Source organism: Abrus precatorius, unplaced genomic scaffold (genome assembly GCF_003935025.1).
Source record: "Abrus precatorius isolate BTA unplaced genomic scaffold, Abrus_2018 Scaffold11, whole genome shotgun sequence".
Taxonomy (NCBI): domain Eukaryota; kingdom Viridiplantae; phylum Streptophyta; class Magnoliopsida; order Fabales; family Fabaceae; genus Abrus; species Abrus precatorius.
In genome coordinates, this window is record NW_020874303.1 from 10,216,977 (window position 1) to 10,236,269 (window position 19,293).

Below are 19,293 nucleotides of genomic sequence, written 5' to 3' on the forward strand. Positions count from 1 at the left end.
AAATTAATTTTAATATTATTTGCAATATTATAAGAAAAGTATTATTTCATTAAAAAAAACCCTATAATCAGTTTCAAATAAGTTTTACACGATTTTAAAATAGATTTGTCTCTTATTACTTTTAAATATCTATTATCACTTCTATTTAAATAAATTTTACCATATATTTATATATTATCTTATAACCATATAAATATATAATAGAGATATTTAAATAAAATTTACTTAAAGAAAAGTAACAATAAACTCACAAAAGAAACTACAAACACTTTCTTTTAAACTGAATTTTTGAAACTTAAACTGACGCTGTAGTTATCCAAATTATTGTTTGAGAAATTGAGATTCCGTGTTTCATTATTTTTTATTATTTAGTCCACATGTATATTTAAAGAAATAATTATTAACTAGAGATAAAATTATATTAATATAATGAAATAATTATACTAATAATTATACAGACTAATAATTTTTAATATAAAATGTTAGTCTAAAATGAATAGCTAATTAAAGGCTTCTATCATATAAATTATATTCTGATTGATAAAAAATATATTTTATGTAAATTTATTAATGATACAAGTATTGATACAATTTATACTTGTGAAATTTTGTCTACCTCATTATTTACTTTTATATTTTTATATAAAAACTTGTAAAAATAAAATATTATTTTCTTAAATATATTAAAAATATTTTTTTATTATTGTTTTAAAAAATAAAAAGAAATGAAATAATATTCTTAAAATAAACAGATTGAAATATATAAATACTTTAGTGTGTGTTTTACATTTTGAACATATATTATGTGGGGAAAAGTTTGGTCCTATCTACCTCGGAGGAAGGAAAAGAAGGATGGAGCCCACATAAGTATCCCATGTGGAATGGTGGATGCGTCGATATCATCCACGTGGCATATTTTGACAGCTAGGTTTGATGAGACTCCAGCTGGCGAGTTTGTGCTACCCTTAGCGTTTCAGATAACCGCTTAAATATCTAATAGCTCTTATTAACTATGCATTAATATTTAACTCACGCTTGTATATTTTTATGATAACCTTTCTAACGTTTTCTCAATGCATATAATAAACAATTACTAAATTATATTTTTATTCACTTTTACAACATTTCATGTATTAATATATTAAATTTCTATAAGATTTTAAATATTAATAAAATATTGTTATATACTTTTTATTATGTGTCTTTAAATATACATTAAGTATTATATTGTTAATATTTCTTTAAATGTCATAACACGTTCAACGCAAATTCAATCAGAAATTAAATATATTAAAATAATGATTACCATAACGTAAGTACAAGACGTTTGAGTTTGAGTGCCCAGCGCACGAGGCCCTATCATCATGCTGTAATCTTGATGCAATGCCAAGCTGCTAAACCTTCTCTTAACGTGTTTTAAAAATAAAATTCTCTCTGATTTTTTATAAGATATTTTTAATTAAATTAGATAAAAATAACTAACTCTTTAATATGATACAATACTTTTTTATTTAATATAGTTCAACCTAGCTCTATTAGTAAAATTAATTTTTGTTAATTTTTAATTAAGTTTCTATCAGTCTTGTTTATTAAGAAGAAGAACACAATAAATACTTTATAAAAATGATAAAATTCCTTATGAAAAGACAAAAAAAAATGAACAAGTTAATTTTTATTAAAAAAAATAAGAAATGAAGTTACATTATTAAAAGCATAAGAATAATTGTTAAATATGAATGTGATAAGAAAGCGAGTGAAATGGAAGGAGAGTGAGAATCCTTAATGAATGGTTGTGATGGCAGCTGGCTTCAATCATGAAACGACACAGCATTAATCTCTATGGGGATACAAGTTGAGGTTACCCAACGCATATTAATTAGTATTAATACAATAATTAATATGACTAGTCCACTTTTATCTTATAGAATTTAGGAGCATGATGTATATATCTATCTGTCTAAGCATTTCATCACCCTTTCTTCCCACTATCTGAACCATTTAATTTTTCTTTCAATTACTGTTATATCCTTAATCAAATTTTTCTTTTTCAAACTCTTTATGTTTAAAAATCACATTAAGTTTTAAGATTACAAAGTGTTCCAACTAGGGGAACATGCAAGTTCAATTAACCACTTGAAAATAAGCAATGTATGATACCTAAAAATATATGAATTAACAATGTGTAAAAGTAACTTATATATACATGAGTGACATCACTAAATTATTTAGCAAATTGTCATGCGACTCGGATAATTTATTTTTTCAATTGTAGATGAGGTCTAAGATTTAGATAGGGTCAAGAATTATATTGAAAAGACTCAGTAACAGTTGAATTGTTGTGCCAAAGAGATATATTACTTGGCAGTAATTAGTTTTTTTTCTTTTTTTAATAATGAGCATACTTTATAATTATTGGATGAGTATTATATCTACAATTTTGTCTTATTAAATAATTTTTAATTAAAATATTTTAATATTTATAAGTTTGATTGGACCTCAATTAATCCGAGTCAAAGTCAAATAAATCTATTACTTCCATTTTTTTTAACTTTTAAGATTTTACACAAAAAAACTAAAAGAAAAATATTTTAAATTTTATAAAGATTTCACTTCACTATCTATTATATCTTTTTCTTTTAATACGATGTATCAAATTTTTTTATTTTATCATCAAATAAATATTGATTATTTAAAATAAAATTATAAACAAATATGGAATGGTTTTTCATTAATTAAACTATACTGGCGTAAGTTACATAATTAATATTTTTTATTAAAAAATAATTAAAAATCAACCTTAAATTAAAAATTTTAATCATATAAATTATGTCTACAAAACTTAAGATCAAGTTATTACTTTTAAAATGTATAAAAATAAAGATATTTTAATTATATTTTACAAAATTTAATGAAAATAATCAAGTTACAAATAATTATAATCTAACAGTTAAATAAAAAATTATATTTAAAATAAAATTATCAATAATATAAGAATATGTATAGCTTATACTGATTGGACTTAATCTTTATCCTCCCTCTCTTAATTAATATATATATTAATTATGTGCAATTTGAAAATCTATTAAGAAAAAGTCATCATGTAGCAAGAAAATGATCATACCAATATAAACAAATCAAATTTAATATAAGGATCGATGTTCAAGTAAAGTTTTTTATGATTAACCCAGGATAAAAGATGGTTACTTGATCTAACTTAACTTGAAAATTAAAGGGTAAAAAAGTTATCTTCCTAACTTAATTTTGTGCAAATTCTTAAAATGATTGTATAGATTATTGATTTAATTATAGTCATGGTCAAAGGGTAGTTAATGGAAGCATGAATCACTAAGAATTGTCGTTGAGTCAGAAAAATAACAAAAAACCCCATGCCATTGATGCATGATCATAAGTTGTATGCCCTCCCTCTACAATGAAGAATAGACCGATATAATAGTGACAAATGTGTCACACTAAAGTTAGATTGCTATCAAGTTCAATTCAAGTTACATAAAGGGACTCTTGTTTGAATTAATGCATTTTTGTTTTTGAAAATTAACTATTTCTTAAGTCGATGTATTTTATCTATATATGTTAGTTTGGGTTAACTCAAACTATTTAAGCTAGTTATTTCAAGTAGGATTTGGTTGACTTAAACTATTATTTTATGTGGGTTAAAATTAGGCAAAGTAAACCTTAGTTCTGTCTTCTTTTTTTTTTTTTCATTTTCAAACTTTAAATGAATCAACTTTTGCATTACAAATTAATTAAAATAAAAATAAAAAATGGAATAAAATATTTCACAAACTGTGCATATTGGTAACCCAATCTTTATATTTGTGAGATCGACATCTCTATGGCTACACCATCCATGGATTTACCTATGGTTATATATAATATTTATTTATGATGGGATAACAATGAAAGGGTCATTTTCTTGCAAAGATAGCACAGCATCAATGAATGGTTTGATGAATAATGCCATAAACTCGTGGGATGAATGCCAAATGCCAACACCCTAAACCAAAAAATCCCACTTTAAAAGCAAAGTCCAAACCCCATACCTCACTTTCCATCTATTTTATTACGCGTAGAAAATTTTATCTTTCTTCGCGTTCCCGCCGACCCTACTCTCTCTCCCACTTTCTCTCTCTCTAAAAAAAAAAAAAAGTGTACATACCCACACTTATAATCGAATTTTAGGTTAATAAATAAATAAATAATATTTTTTATTAAAAATTTAAAATATGTTATGGTATTTTTATTTAAAAATATTTTATTTTCAGTCTTTATAATTTTGTAAAATTTTAATTTTACTGTCTTATTTTTTAAAATTTAATGTTTTTAATATTTAATAATGACATAACTAATTAGAGAACATTACGTGTCAATTTTTATTAGACGATATCATTATTAGAAATCGAAATTATTGACTTTAAAAATTCAAGATTACAACTTTTTTTTTAAAGAAAATAAAATCAAAACCTTATTATAAAAAAAAAAGACGAACGAAATAATAGTTAACCCTGTTATTGAAAAAAAAAAAAAAAAAGGAAGAAGACTTTGAATGTAAACGTAGGCTCTTTTAAATACACACCAAACACAAAGCTCCGTGCGTTCTTCTTTTGAAGAACTTCTTCAGAAGAGAAAAAACATCAATAAGAATCTCTCTCTCTCTCTCTCTCTCTGTCTCTCTCATTTTGAAGTTCTTTAATGGCAAAGTCAAAGAACAATGCGAAGAAATTATCTTACATATCAGTTCCTTCTCAGATCATAAACTCCATATCATCCTCTTCTCTGCAATCACTTCTTGACTCTCCCAAGAAGTCTTCAAGAACCACTAACAGGTTCTTCATCTTCACCAACAACATCTTCAGGAGCACACGACTCTGGTTCTTCATCCTCTTCCTCGTTGGTTTCCTTGGCATGCTCAAGCTTGGCCACAACCTTCACACCCCATTTTCTCCTTACCCATGTGACACGACCCTCATCTCAAGCTCACATTTAAAATCGAAACTTGGTTTTATGAATGAAAATGGCCCAAAAAATGAGGCTTTGAAGAAGGGTAGTTTGGCTTTGGTTTCCCATGTGGAACTGAAAGCAAACAAGGTGGAAGGTAATGGTGATGAAGATGTTGAGAAGAGTGAGTTTTGGAAGCAACCAAATGGGTTGGGATACAAGCCTTGTTTGAGTTTTAGTAGAGATTATAGGAGAGGAAGTGAAGGAATTTTGAGGAATAGGAGAAAGTATCTCATGGTGGTGGTTTCTGGGGGGATGAATCAGCAGAGGAATCAGATTGTTGATGCTGTTGTCATTGCAAGGATTCTTGGTGCTGCTTTGGTTGTTCCTGTTTTGCAAGTCAATGTCATTTGGGGTGATGAAAGGTAGATATTAGTCTCTTCCATATGGTTATTTTGGTTTTTAATGTTGAATCCTTAAGAAAATATCGAGTTGGGTTTAGCTTATTAATCATAAGCATTAGTTATGCCTTAATCATAAAAGTAAATTTATTTTCTTGTGATGGCTTGTTTAGTTTTTCAACGTAGGTTAATTTAATTTCTTTCTTTATTTGTGTGTTAGTTAGAAAGGTGTATTGTGTAACTTTTGATGATTGTCCTTATTTGTTAGTAATGTTTTTCATTGGTTTGGTTGCAGTGAGTTTGGTGATATATTTGATTTGGAGCACTTCAAGAGAGTTCTTGCCAATGATGTGCGAGTGGTTTCAGCTTTGCCATCAACTCACCTAATGACTAGGCCAGTGGAGGGAAGTCCTCCCCTTCATGTCACACCCAGTTGGATCCGTTCAAGATATCTTAGAAGAGTAAGTAGAATTCATTGCTTTTTTGTGATGCTTCATTGACTTTAGCTTCTCCAGCTTGAGTCCAAAAGTTTTGATCCATAGTGAAATATTAGTTTCAATATTTCATAGAGGTTTTTTTAATGGATGACACGAATATTAATCTCAATATTTCATTGAGGGTCATTTTGTGGATCACACCAACATTACTATCATAAGAGTAGCACTGTTGTGGTGAAGTAATTAGAGGCATCGCTAGTCCCTACCAATTTATAGCTTACATTCTATTTAGTAGTCAATCTATAAGCTTTGTATTGCGTTTGCAGTGTTAACTAAGGAAACATTTGTCATATTAGGAAAAAAGGTTCTTTTCTAATTATAATCCTGGTTGTCTATGCAGCTCAACAGAGAAGGTGTATTGCTTTTACGTGGCTTAGATTCGAGGTTGTCAAAAGATCTTCCTTCTGATCTCCAAAAGCTTCGATGCAAGGTATTTGAATTCAAATTCTCTTCCTTTGGAAACATGGTAAATAGGCAAAAATAAAAACTGAAATAGAAGAGGAAGAAACAACTAGAACTCACCCTTTAGAAATTTGTTCCTATGATTGACAACTGATAACAGATTCTGAAAGTTCTCATCTTGTCTTTCAGGTTGCTTTTAATGCATTAAGGTTTGCTCAGCCAATTCAGGAACTTGGTGATAAAATTGCTGAGAGAATGAAAAGCAAGGGACCTTACCTTGCTCTTCATCTAAGAATGGAAAAAGATGTGTGGGTGAGGACTGGTTGCCTCCCCGGTTTGAGTCCCGAGTTTGATGAGATTGTTAACAATGAAAGGATACAACGGCCAGAGCTCTTGACTGCCAAATCAAACATGACATACCATGAAAGGAAGATGGCTGGTTTGTGTCCCTTGAATGCTGTGGAGGTTACCAGGTAAATATAACACTTGCGTTTATTTGGTTTTTAAAAATCTGAGTGTAACAGGATTTGCTGATAGAAGTTTTGATTTAATTTATAGGCTATTGAAAGCTCTAGGAGCTCCAAACAACGCAAGAATTTATTGGGCTGGAGGGCAGCCACTGGGTGGAAAAGAAGCCTTGCTTCCATTGATCCAACAGTTTCCTCATTTTTACAGCAAAGAAGATCTTGCCTTGCCTGGAGAACTACAACCATTTGCAGATAAGGCTTCCTTAATGGCTGCCATAGATTACATAGTGTCTGAGAAGAGTGATGTTTTTATGCCATCTCATGGAGGAAATATGGGCCATGCAATTCAGGTATGCTTGTTAAGTATCAATCATCCTTTATTAATTGAATTAGACTGTTCGAAATACTTTGCACACTTAAATTTTATGATCATGAAAAAATGTTTTCTAGTTTCAGTTTTTTCCACAAATATTTACAAAAATGCCAATTTGTTTCCCTTTGGTTTTTGTTTGAAATATTTGAATAGGAAATAGAGAAAACATCAAACAGCAAGCAGTGAAAACAGTGTTTCGTTGTTTTCACCATTTCTTGTATAAATCATGAAAAAAAGGAAATAGAGTGAAAGTAAGTTGGTATCTTTGTAATTATTAGTGAAAATAGGAAATGGAAATAGAAGACATTTTTATCAAACTAAACATGCCAATTTGACCATTTCTAGTTTCTTAAACTTACAAATGTTGGTTTCACTTTCAGGGTCACAGGGCATATGCAGGGCACAAGAAATACATAACCCCTAACAAAAGACACATGCTCCCCTATTTTCACAATTCCTCCCTCTCTGAAGAAGAATTCAACAGGATTATGAAAGAGTTACACCAAGACTCATTGGGGCAGCCAGAACTGAGGACTACTAAGGCTAATAGGGATGTTACTAAATATCCTATCCCTGAGTGTATGTGCAATGACTCACATGCTCAATGATTCACAAATTAATTCCAAAGCATATGGCATGAAGGTTACTTGGCAACTGAACAAGGAAATGAATGAATGCTATTTTCAGAAGGGTGTGCAATTTTGATCCCTTTGGAACCACTTCAGGTGCCTTCCAGGAAGGGTAACCATGGGAGTTCTGAGCACCATATTTTTACTACATGTCATGTCAAGCATTACTCACTCACCTTTCAGGTGTACTCCCATTACTCCTGAAATATGTTCATGTCTATGTGGCAATGTACATTTCCATCATCAGTCAAATGATAGATTCAAAATATTACACAACAGCCGATTATTTTTTGATTCTTTATACAAAGAGATTGTATAGGATATGTTCTCTTTTACTGTGTAATTCTTTTTATCACAATATACAACTTGTGGATATTTGAATTATATCATTTTTGGATTATAGTCATTTGATGTTGAAGATCACCTTATGATACCATTTAATTATAATTCAGCAGGAGGAAGGGAAGACAAGTTACAAACAAGAATAAACAGAATTTGTGATTGGATTGGGTTGGTATTCAAACATGGTACATATTCTGAGGGTAGCTTTAATTAAGCCTGCTGCATATATATATATATATATATATATATTTATTTATTTTTATTTATTTATTTATTTTTTTTTTCTTTTCGTTAGAATATAAATAGTGTTTTTGAAATTAAAAATATGCTAAAAGTTTTAATAGTGACTAAATAAGTTTTTTCAGAAACAAGCAGTAATTCTTTTCTTAAAAGTTGTTTTATGTTTTTCTTAAAAAGTTTGCAATTTCTGAAAAAAATTAAAGGAAAAAGTATATCATAAAATGTTTCTTGTTCTAAGTTTAAACAAAGTGCCATGTAGTTAAAGCTACTTCAAGTCAGTAAATCAGCAAAAGAAAGTTACCAAGGACCACTCCGATTGCCAAATCATAACATTATTGTAAGTTTGGCATTATATGTTTGTTTGGGCATTATTCTGGTTGAGATTTAATGTTCTCTTCAGTTTATGCTGACTATTACTACGACACAATTGAAACATTGTCTATTGCCTCTTCTTTGAAAATCATCGAAAGATATCACACATTTATTGGATGTTACTCATTAGAAGAGGCAGTTAGCAACCTTTCAAATAATGTATTCCTTTTTGTGCATAATAAGACAAAGTCATGTTTAAATTTTTGTATCTTTCTTTTTCTTATATTGTTTTTAGATTGGGGTTAAATTTACTTAAGTTACATTTTAACGTGATAAATGAATTTCTAAACACTCAGTTAATAAATATTAAATAAGCTTCACCAAAAACATATTTGATTCTACATAAGGCTCTGGTTATCCGAACAATGATGCCACGTTGTGAGAAGCAATAATTTGTTCTTCCAATTTAGCACGTGTTCAGTGGCTCTTGAATGCAAAAAACACGAACACTATTGCATCTATCAGGGAAGAGAGAAATAAAATTTGATTAGGACTTGTATACTTAACGAGGATTTAATTCCTTTAAAATAAATAAATGTATAAAGTAAAAAGTAAGAGTGTATTTCTAATTTCGAATTAAAACATCTCGCATTTTTAACTAATTTTAAATTAGCAGCCTTATTAATTCGAACTCCTAAACTTTATTTTAAGCATTTATAAATATTTTTATAAAAAAATATTAACTTCAATTTTTATGATTGAGTTTGAGTAACCAATAATTATATAATTTCATTGAAAAAATAAAATCTTTTATATTTTTATATCTATAATGTAATGAATATTTTGTTTTCCTTTTTATAAAAAACTTAGTGTATTTAGATGTTTAAATTTAATCTTAAAAATTGATATTATCAAGTAATTTTTTATTAAAATTTTATATTCTTGATGAAGTAAATATTTTTTTCTCAATAAAAAATTATCACTTTTAATATATGCCTTAAACTAATGATAAATACAATTTTCTTATTTTATGTACGTATTTACTTTAGAGATGACAAATCTACGGGAATATCTATTGTTATTCCTTTCAACGCCTGTTGAACTCAGATATATATATATATATATATATATATATATATATATGGATGACTGCTATTGGCAGATAGATGTGTCTCCTTAAGGCATGAAATAAATCCCCCTCTTTCTTGGATTATAATTTAGTATCAAATCAACATGATTTAAGATTATCTCCACGATCCATTTGATCCTTGGCAGAAGGCTTGGAGTGCTATTTGGAACAAAATTATATCATTTTATTGGTGGGCTAGGATTGAGATACTACTTGGAAGTATGTCCCTATGAACAAGGATATGAGAATGGCTTCATATGCTCATGAATATTAAACAAGTCAACCAACACAAGGACCTACTCAATTTGGTTTTTCCTTCTTGTCAACTTTATCTAACAGCATCAGCTGTACCTTGAAATTTTGAAAGCAAAAGCCATGCCAAGTGTAATAATGGTACCTTCCAAAAGGGTTCTGACTGATCTTTTTCTCAGTTTTTACAACACCTGCTTGCAACTCTTTCAACTGAATGATGAAAACTATTAATTTCTTTGCTGCTTTGCAGAACACCTGTAATCACCACTCAGCATTTACATACAATGGTAGTTGTACTAGTATTTTGTATGAATTCCATAATATGTGGTTCATATTTCAAAATCTAATGTAGACTTATTTTGTATGATTCCCAAAATATCTTGTTCATCTTTCAAAATTTTATTTAGACCAGTGTCAGCATGTTCAGGATCATTTCTCAATGAAATGTCATGTCCTCCACCCTGGAACCTTTGCCCAATGTGCTAGCAAAAAAGCTCTCAGATTCCTTGATCTCCACCAACTGGTCCACATGAGACAAGCTTCAGTACTAAGGCTGTAGCCTTGTGCATGTCCTGTACTGAAAGTAAGCATCAGAGTGGTGTGTGACATGGTGTTATAGGGGCCCCACATGGCCCAGAAATCTTAAATTGTTGGAAATTTATGGATGATGAAAAGAAAAACATTTAAGAAGCAATTATCCTTATGTGGCACCCTTTATGGAGATAAAAGTAAGGACAAAAATTTAATTATAGTTTCTTTTAAGTGTTTTTTTGTTGTTTTTTAAATAAAATATAATCCAAATAACCACCAAGCTCGAATAATGAACAATATCCTAAACGTCAAGTGGTAAGAATACTTGAATGAATATATAATCATTGACACTGAATAGCAACATTGATAAATTGAACAAATCAAATCACATCTAGATAATCATCTCCATATTTATTCTTGAAAGAATGATGCTAAATAGCTTATGGCACAAAATTTCTCCCAATGACAAAGGAATATGTAACCTGATCAAGATAACTGTGGACATGGAATCTGTTTATGACCTTTTCTCTATAAAAGTGAGTGTAACATCAGTGTAAGACTTTGTTTCATTTCCAATCTGGAACATGGAAAGTTAAAATTCGTTCCGAGAAAACAGTCCTGCCCCACCCAACCTCTTCAATAGATTACCCCAAAATCAGGACAGAAGTTTTGCATTTCCATAAACATCAGATAGCTTGCTTGCCTTCTCACCCCTCCTAAATACACCTCAATTGCGTTGTATCATTACCTCTCGTTCACGGCTAAATCAACCCTAACCAAGGCAATCCATCATCTCGGTCAAGCTTCTAATAGGAGGCCCTAACAAAAAGGGTCTGTGATAGGAGGAGAAATGGGTCAGCTAATGACGAAACCTAAATAAGTTGAAATAAAGTTTGTTACTAAAGCTAGGTCTTAGTTACAGGGTGTTAACAAGGTAGTTAGAAGTGAACTGGGCTTAAGATTGCCTTGAGCATCCTATACACTTCACACCTGACTTCTAACTACCATATTAACATCTTGTAACTGTTCACTTTAGTAACAGACTTCACTATTAAATTCATTAGGACCTCATCATTAGCTATATAGCCCATTTATCCTTCTCATAATGTAGACCCTTTTCATTAAGGGCTTGCTATCAGCTTCACAGTAATATTGCTCAAAGATAACTGTCATGCCTGCATCAAACATGATTCTTCTTTTGTAGAAATTGGCCAAAATGGTGATAGTTCAACAACTTTTCCTATGATAATAAGTGTTGGTGACACCAATTCAGCAGATGTAATTTTCCCAGAAAGGTCCTTTAGTTCTGCAAACACCTGCACGATTGCAAACAGTATGTATAATCAATTGTTGGACAGCATCCTGAAATGTAGAACTCAGAAGAATTGGCTATTGAATAACACCATTATTTTTACAATTGTATTTATTGATCAGTTTCCAATGTCAACTCCAATTTGGAAGCACCAAATAAAATGTTCGCTTCAAAGGAAAACACTGTTACATCCAAAAACAAAACATTTATAAAGCATAGTGCCAAACATGTTTGTTAAATTCTTGATTTAACTCATGATCTTAGATAAGGAAACCGTGTCAAATAGCATGTAAACTCGTTTTTGGATAAACTCAGTTGGTGAACTCAAATAAACTTGAGAGTTTACACTCGATTTCAGAAGTTTAACAAAACAAAGGCAAAATCACATTTTTTTCACCAAAATAACACCATTTGGAATGACAGCACCACTTTTCTTCCCCTTCCGCAAGTTGTGAAAACATTTATAATTATGGCACCAAAATCACATTATTATTGTATGATTTGGCTATTTCAGTATGATTTTAACTTTATTATTGAACTTTATTTAATTATTATGAGTTTTTAAATATTATTTTTACATGAGGTAAACTCTTATGAGTTTACAAGTTGAGTTTATAGACACTCCACAAGTTTATGTAAACTCTCGAGTTTAACGACCTTGGTGCCAAATACACTTTCACACTGCTCTCATAATCAATCTTTTTATTATTAAAAAACTAGGCCTAACTCATTTTCAAAAGTTAATTGAAAGGACCAGTAATCTTATAAGGAGTATTCTAACTATATTTTTAGTTGATGTGAAACATCTTAACACCACTCTCGTACCCAAGACTAGACATTTGCAAGTGGCCTAATATTCCAATTGGATAGGCTCTAATAACATATTAGAAAACTAGGCCTAACTCATTCCCTAAAACAAATTCATAGGAGAAGGGATGTCCAATCTTTATTTGGAGCATTCTAGGTCTATTCCTAACCGAAATGTGACATCTTAACAATTATCATTGAATATCCTTTGTCAAGATCATGACAACAAAGGCATCAACAATAAGGATATGAATAATCTTTTCTTGGTACGAACATGTCAACATCATTTACAAAAAAAGAAAGACACAGGCAACTGCTATACTAGACTAGTGGGCCGCTGTAAAGGAAATGGTGTGTTCCGTGCAATTGTTTTATGTTTTTTTCTCTATGAAAAGAAAGGAGGATCAGAGCCCCAACAATAATGTGAAAGAGGGTCTAGAAAGCTGCATGGGAGGAGCATGAATGATGAATCTTTGGAATCAGCATTCCATAAAAAATCTAGTATAATAAAATAAGAGTTTTGTTTAAGGGTGCAGGAATGAGAAAGGGGAAACTGGTATGGTGGTCATCAGATTAGAGACATGCCCTCAAGAAAACATAATATGTTTGCTGTATGCATATTATTTCAGGTTTCCAGTGAATGGATTTCTATTAGTAAAAAGCAAACTGGAACAAATTTTTCACAATGATAGTTTTTTTTCATATTTCTCAACTCACAGGTTGACAAGGGTAGGTTTGTTTTGTATTTAATGAAGAGCAAGACTTCAACGTGATTTAAAGGTATTGCATGAAAAAATAATGTAAAATTGATTCTAAGTAGCTCATGAATTAATCCAACTTTTTAGGATAGCATATTAATTATTCATTAAGTTTGCATAAGATACTGGAACAACTCTACCTTCATTCCTGTTTCCACAAGAAAATATGTTACTTTACTAGTATGTAACTGATCATTTAAATTATAAACCCGTTATCTTACTGCTCTATTAGGAACTCATTGTAATAAGAAGAAAGCACATGAAAAGCAAGTATGATCATGCTTACCGTGCGCTGCTGAATTGTAGTCCCTCGCTCAATGGCTGCAGCTGGTGTCTGAGGGGACAAACCATGATGCATTAATTTCTGTGCAAGTGAAGGGAAGGTTGACAAGCCCATATAAACCACCAAGGTAGAATCAGAATCAGCAGCATTCTCCGATACAAAGAGAGGATCAGTTCCTCCTTTCCTTGAATGCCCTGTGAGGAATCTCACACTATTTGCAATGCCCCGGTGAGTTAATGGAATTCCCAGCTCTGCTGCAATTCCAGATGCTGCAGTTATACCTGCAGACAACAAGAACCAACTAATTATAATATAATCATTAACCACCACAGTTCCTCTTTTTTTCAGAAACCATTAATAATTTATAAATCCACTGATGTCTCTGACTCTCTCACATGCTAAAACACCATGAAAAAAGGGTGAGAAGGGACAATAGGGCTTACATTTCATGCTTTCATTTCTTATTGTTTTATGATAACTGTAATAAATGCAGTATGAATGCATACTTATTTTTCATAGGTCCCAGCCCATTTTAATTTACGCATTAGTATACTATGCAACTGCTTCTACTGTTCACAATACAGAAAAAAAAAACCACATTATTTTTGCTCACTAAGAAATTAATGCGATATAAAGTGCCTAGGATGAGTCATCTTTCCATGCCTATTTAATAATGTAATCCTTATTTTGCATTGTAGAGGAAACAGTCTGGGTTAAGAAAGATGCCGATAGAAGTTGGATTTATTAATCATAGACTTGCTAGTTATGGATCACAAAGAGAATGATTGCTCAAACCAAAAATATGCAAACAAGGAATATTATAGAAAGTGCGTGCAAGTGATTGATTGACTGAGAGATAATTGTTTCCAGTTTCAAAAACAAACCATTCTTCACACCAACTCTCTTTGAAAACTCCTTTTTCTTGTCTACTTCTTAACTACATATACATATACACACAAAAAATGAAGCATTGACGCCAATTGGTGTTCATGAGTATCCAAACTCCTCATATCATTTCATCTAGATAAAAGATTCAGACATCAGCAGCATACCTGGAATAACTTTCACTTGGATACCTTGCTGTTGCAAAAAATCCATTTCCTCCCCACCCCTCCCAAACACCTACAAATACCCAACAACAAACATCATAAGACACCTACATCTGTTCACCACACAAGCCATAACAACCTAACATACTAAAATGTTTAACCACTGTGAAAACCCCAAAATTAAAACTCACCAATGGATCACCCCCTTTAAGCCTCACAACAGTCGCCCCAGCTTCTGCAAAACTCAGAAGAAGCTCATGAATTTCCTCCTGCCACCACAAGTTATTAAATCAAAAAATAGAGAAAAAGAGGAAAAAAAAAAAAACAATTTTACCAATGTTAATGAATCAAAATAAAGATCACACCTCCAAATGGGGTTTCAGATGAAGACACACAAAGATAAAATTTTGACTCCAGCAATAACCAATCATTAATTAAAAAATAAAAAATAAAAAGCACAACCCCACATACCTGGTTGGAAAATTTTAATCTTTTATGGCTTAAATAAGTTAACCAATCAAAAACTTGACAGAAAAAAAAAAAAGACTTTACCAACATCAATGAATCAAAATCACTATAAACCTTCAAAATAAACATCACATCTCCAAAGATATGTCCACATACAAACATAAAATTTTGAGTTCAACAATAACAACCATCAGAAATTTCAAAGGAACCCACAACCCCACATGCCAGGAAACACAAAACCAGAATCTTTTTTTAGCTTAATTAAGTTAACCAATAAAAAAATTGACAAAAAAAAAGAAAGAAAGTATTATCAGATCAATGAACCAAAACTAATCTTCACCTTCAAAATAAACATCGCACCTCTAAAGGGTGTTTCAGAGGTTAACAAAGAAACATATAATCTTGAGAAAACTCCCCCATAATTTTTATTTTTATTTTTATTTTTTTTCATTTTACCTGGGTTCTACTATGGTAACCAGCAGTTTTTCCCACATAGAGAAGCTTAGCATGAGGAGCAACCAAATCCAAGACATCATTAGACACCAACCTATCATACAACAACAAATCAGCACTCTTCATAACTCTCACAGCCTTGAGAGTCAAAAGCTCAGGGTCTCCAGGACCAGTTCCAACCAAAAACACATTCCCAGGCACACACTTTCCCTCACTGCACTTCCCTTCACTCTCCCTCTTCTCCCTCAGCACCTGAAGCATCCTCTTCAGCTCTGGAAGCTGCAACCCTATGTCGTTCTCCCTTATGGACCCTGAATCAGGAGGGAGGGAAAACGACGTGGTTTGGTCTAATGGGTTGGTCTGATACACCCATTGATCCCTCTGGTACCTCTCTATTGAGTGCTTCTCTGTGAAGGGTGAGGTGTGGCAATTGAGGGAAGAAATGGGGTGGCAGCGATGAAGAGAATGATGGGTTGTGGTGAAGAGTGAGTGGAGAGAGGAGAAAGGTTGAAGCTTGTGAATTAGAGCCATGTGTGTTGGGAACAAGACACAGCAAGAGAGGGTTCTAAAGGAAGCCTTTTATATATGTGAATGTGTGAGAGAGTGTTTGTGTTCGAATTGGAGTGTGGCTGTGTTGTAATGGACTTTGGAGAGATTGAGGAGACGGTGTTGTTTTTGCCTTTGGGCTTTTGGTAGGGACGTGCTTTGGGGACGCTTTCTCTTTTCTTGTTTTTCAGTTTCGCTTAAATATGTTTTCTGTACAATTAGTTGTGCAACAGGTATTTTAATTTATAATAAATATATATAATTTAATAATTACAGAATAAAATTTTATATTTTTGAATAATTTTATATAATAATAAATTTATTTTATAAATAATATATATCAAACTAATAAAGATTTAATAAAATTAAATACCTTTTAAATATAATTTATTTTAAAATAATATGTTTATTGTGTAGTGTCAAAAAAATTTTAAATAAAATGTCATTAATTAATATATATTAATAATCATAAATTTAAGAAATAAAATTCTTAAAATTAAACTAAATTAAAAAATAGAAAAAAATAAGATAATATTTATAAACAATAAAATAAATATTCATAAAATATATAATTTTTCTTAAAATATACTCATAGAAAAATATGCTGATTAAAAGTAAAATAGTAGATTTTTACCAAGTGATAAGTGTTAGTAAAATTTATTGTGTAATTTATATTGATTATAACTTTAAAAGGATGTTAAAAAATATTTTAAAATTAAAATTATTGTTTTGATTTGAACACTTACACTTTTTAATAATTTTCTATAAAATGCAAGAACAAATAATTAAGTTATTGAATTATTTTATATATTTTAATAATCATATATATCAAACATTACATAATTTAGATACTTACAAGTATGTTATAAAATTTGATATTAACTTATATTTTAAAATATAAGACCTATTAAAATAAAATAAAATAATTTTGTAAAATAACTATTATTTTTATTTTTATATAAAATTTATAAAGTTAATCTAAATTAATGATTGGATTGATCTATCTCTATTATATAAAATATTATTAAATAGTATAAGTATCTAGATTTAAATTTTAACAAATTTTAACTCTTATTTTAATATATATTTAATTATAATTAATTCTAACTAGGGTTATAACAAAACACGTCAAAATATAAAGAGTAGGTAAGAGAAAATGTTTGAAATATCAAAATAAAATAATTTAACGAATATTTTTAAGTGATTTAAAATATTAATAAACTTTTATTTATAAATTATGAGTATTAATTTTTTAATGAAAATATTTTTAAGAGAATTTTTAAATGAAAATACTTTTAAGAGTACTATACGATAACATTATTAAGAATTAGTATTTTTATAATCTTAAGTGAATTTTTCTACATTTGTATTTCTTTTTTAATGTAATATTAATTTATTTTTAATTTTATTTAATACAAATAAATATTGTCTCATGTAAAAGATGTCTATTATTTAAAGAGAAAAAAATCACTTCTAAAATATTTCTTAAATGATCTTTAATTTGGTGTAGCAACGAGTAAGAAATTTAGAAAATATTTTAAAATTTTATGATATATTTAATACTTTATGACAAACACAATAAAAAGAATTGCTTATTCTTAGAACACTCGGATTATTGTAACTACTCTGCAAAAGTTTATAGAGAATATATTATATGAAAAAAGTGGTAGATTTTAGCAATTTAGCAACATTTTCTGTTTGAAATGTGCAGTTGCTACGGGTGACAATAGCACCCCTAGACGCGGCGAATGTTGACGAGATGCGATGCGCCTTTTAACCACCCTACTAACTAAAACAATCAATTACTTTTAAATAATTATAAGATGTTATTATTAAATTTGTTTTGTTGGATTTTTCTGTCTTTCTCTTTTATTTTTTTTAAAAAAATGTTATTATTACATAATAATAAATTTATATTACTTAAATTGACATGATAATTATTGTATATAAAATATTTAGAATAATAATTTTATAGCATTCCACTAATATTTCACCATTTATTAATGATAGATGGCTAAATTTAATCTTTAACATTCTTCCTTAAAATTTATCTTTATCACTCTGGGCATATTTTTAATTTGGTCACATTAATCAATCATAATTTTTTCTCTTACTAAATCTATCTTCAATGTAGTGGTTTTTATGTTAATATATTTATTATGATAATGAAATATTAGATTCTTTATCAAAGTAATTGTCAAGTTATTATCACAAAATATTTTTGTAATATTTTTGTAGAATTATCTTGTTCTTACAGCTCATCAACATTCTTCTCAATCAAATTATTTTAGTAGTACAATTTGTTGCAGCTATATATTATATTTAAGTTGTTGAAAGTGCAGCTACTTCTTATTTCTTGGATGATCAAGAGCCCAAATCAAAGCATAACATGAGGTGCTTTTATATGTCTTTATGTCACCAACCCAATCACTATTTGTGTATCCAACTAGCTTCATCTTGCTAGAGCTTAAATAAAATATGCCTTCATTAATTGTACTTTTAACATACATAAAAATCGCTTAGTAGCTTGTCAACGAGAGTGTCAAAGTGCATCTATGAATCGCTTATTAGTCCAACTCCAAAAATAATATTAGATCTTCTTATTTCATCATTTACTAATAATTACCATGTATGTTTCTGGACTTATACTATAAGCACAACTGTGTTTAATGGCATGCACGACCCTGCATGCAACGGTAGTTAGAAAAAGAAGGGTTCTACATTATAAGTACGAGCATGCACAAGGTTCAGCACGGTCGTGTTGTGTCACCAAAGGTTAAGGCGGCCATAAAACCCTAATCCAAAGCTACTACTTATGGGCAATCTCCCCAGACTTATCAAAGAGTCTCTTTCCTTTTTATTTTAATTGACCTTTTGCATGCATTTAATTCTTTCAAATATTAAGCATAATGTTTTGCTCAAGTATGAGAGAGTTTTCAATAATATGATTATTATTGCATATTTTTAAGTAAATATTTCTGCCCTTTTTATGATAATTTAAAACTTTTATTCTCAAGGAACCCAATTTTCTTATATAGAAGAACAAGTTGAATAATTATTACTAAAATAAGATTTTTATTAGAAAA

At 29.9% G+C, this 19,293-nt stretch overlaps 2 protein-coding genes across 3 annotated transcripts; one reads left to right on the forward strand and one right to left on the reverse strand.

Moving 5' to 3' along the window:
- The first annotated feature begins 4,595 nt into the window (after positions 1–4,595).
- Positions 4,596–8,131, forward strand: LOC113854486 (O-fucosyltransferase 20-like). The gene is made up of 6 exons (XM_027485494.1): positions 4,596–5,381; positions 5,653–5,818; positions 6,195–6,284; positions 6,446–6,729; positions 6,815–7,073; positions 7,477–8,131. Exons 1-6 carry the CDS (start codon positions 4,711–4,713, stop codon positions 7,702–7,704), a joined length of 1,698 nt encoding a protein of 565 aa, XP_027341295.1. The 5' UTR covers positions 4,596–4,710; the 3' UTR covers positions 7,705–8,131.
- A 2,675-nt stretch (positions 8,132–10,806) lies between these two features.
- Positions 10,807–16,407, reverse strand: LOC113854061 (siroheme synthase). 2 transcript variants are annotated; one of them, XM_027484892.1, is made up of 6 exons: positions 16,306–16,407; positions 15,665–16,203; positions 14,932–15,009; positions 14,744–14,813; positions 13,695–13,972; positions 10,811–11,847 (listed from the first exon to the last, which is right to left on the reverse strand). In XM_027484892.1, the coding sequence occupies exons 2-6, from the start codon at positions 16,190–16,192 to the stop codon at positions 11,701–11,703; spliced, it is 1,101 nt and encodes a 366-aa protein (XP_027340693.1). In that variant the 5' UTR covers positions 16,193–16,203; positions 16,306–16,407; the 3' UTR covers positions 10,811–11,700. The 2 variants fall into 2 exon arrangements, with proteins under 2 accessions (XP_027340694.1, XP_027340693.1); XM_027484893.1 differs by having other exon boundaries at positions 10,807–11,841; positions 13,691–13,972; positions 15,665–16,381.
- Between the last annotated feature and the right edge of the window lie 2,886 nt (positions 16,408–19,293).

What these genes read in the sequence shown, in the direction of transcription:
- LOC113854486 (XM_027485494.1), top strand. Translation starts at nt 4,711, where the DNA reads ATGGCAAAGTCAAAGAACAATGCGAAGAAATTATCTTACATATCAGTT. An exon ending in GTTCAAGATATCTTAGAAGA is followed by an intron (nt 5,819 to 6,194) that starts GTAAGTAGAATT and finishes TTGTCTATGCAG; the next exon opens with CTCAACAGAGAAGGTGTATT. An exon ending in TCCAAAAGCTTCGATGCAAG is followed by an intron (nt 6,285 to 6,445) that starts GTATTTGAATTC and finishes CTTGTCTTTCAG; the next exon opens with GTTGCTTTTAATGCATTAAG.
- LOC113854061 (XM_027484892.1), bottom strand. Translation starts at nt 16,192, where the DNA reads ATGGCTCTAATTCACAAGCTTCAACCTTTCTCCTCTCTCCACTCACTC. An exon ending in GTTACCATAGTAGAACCCAG is followed by an intron (nt 15,010 to 15,664) that starts GTAAAATGAAAA and finishes TTGTGGTGGCAG; the next exon opens with GAGGAAATTCATGAGCTTCT. An exon ending in TTAAAGGGGGTGATCCATTG is followed by an intron (nt 14,814 to 14,931) that starts GTGAGTTTTAAT and finishes GGGTATTTGTAG; the next exon opens with GTGTTTGGGAGGGGTGGGGA.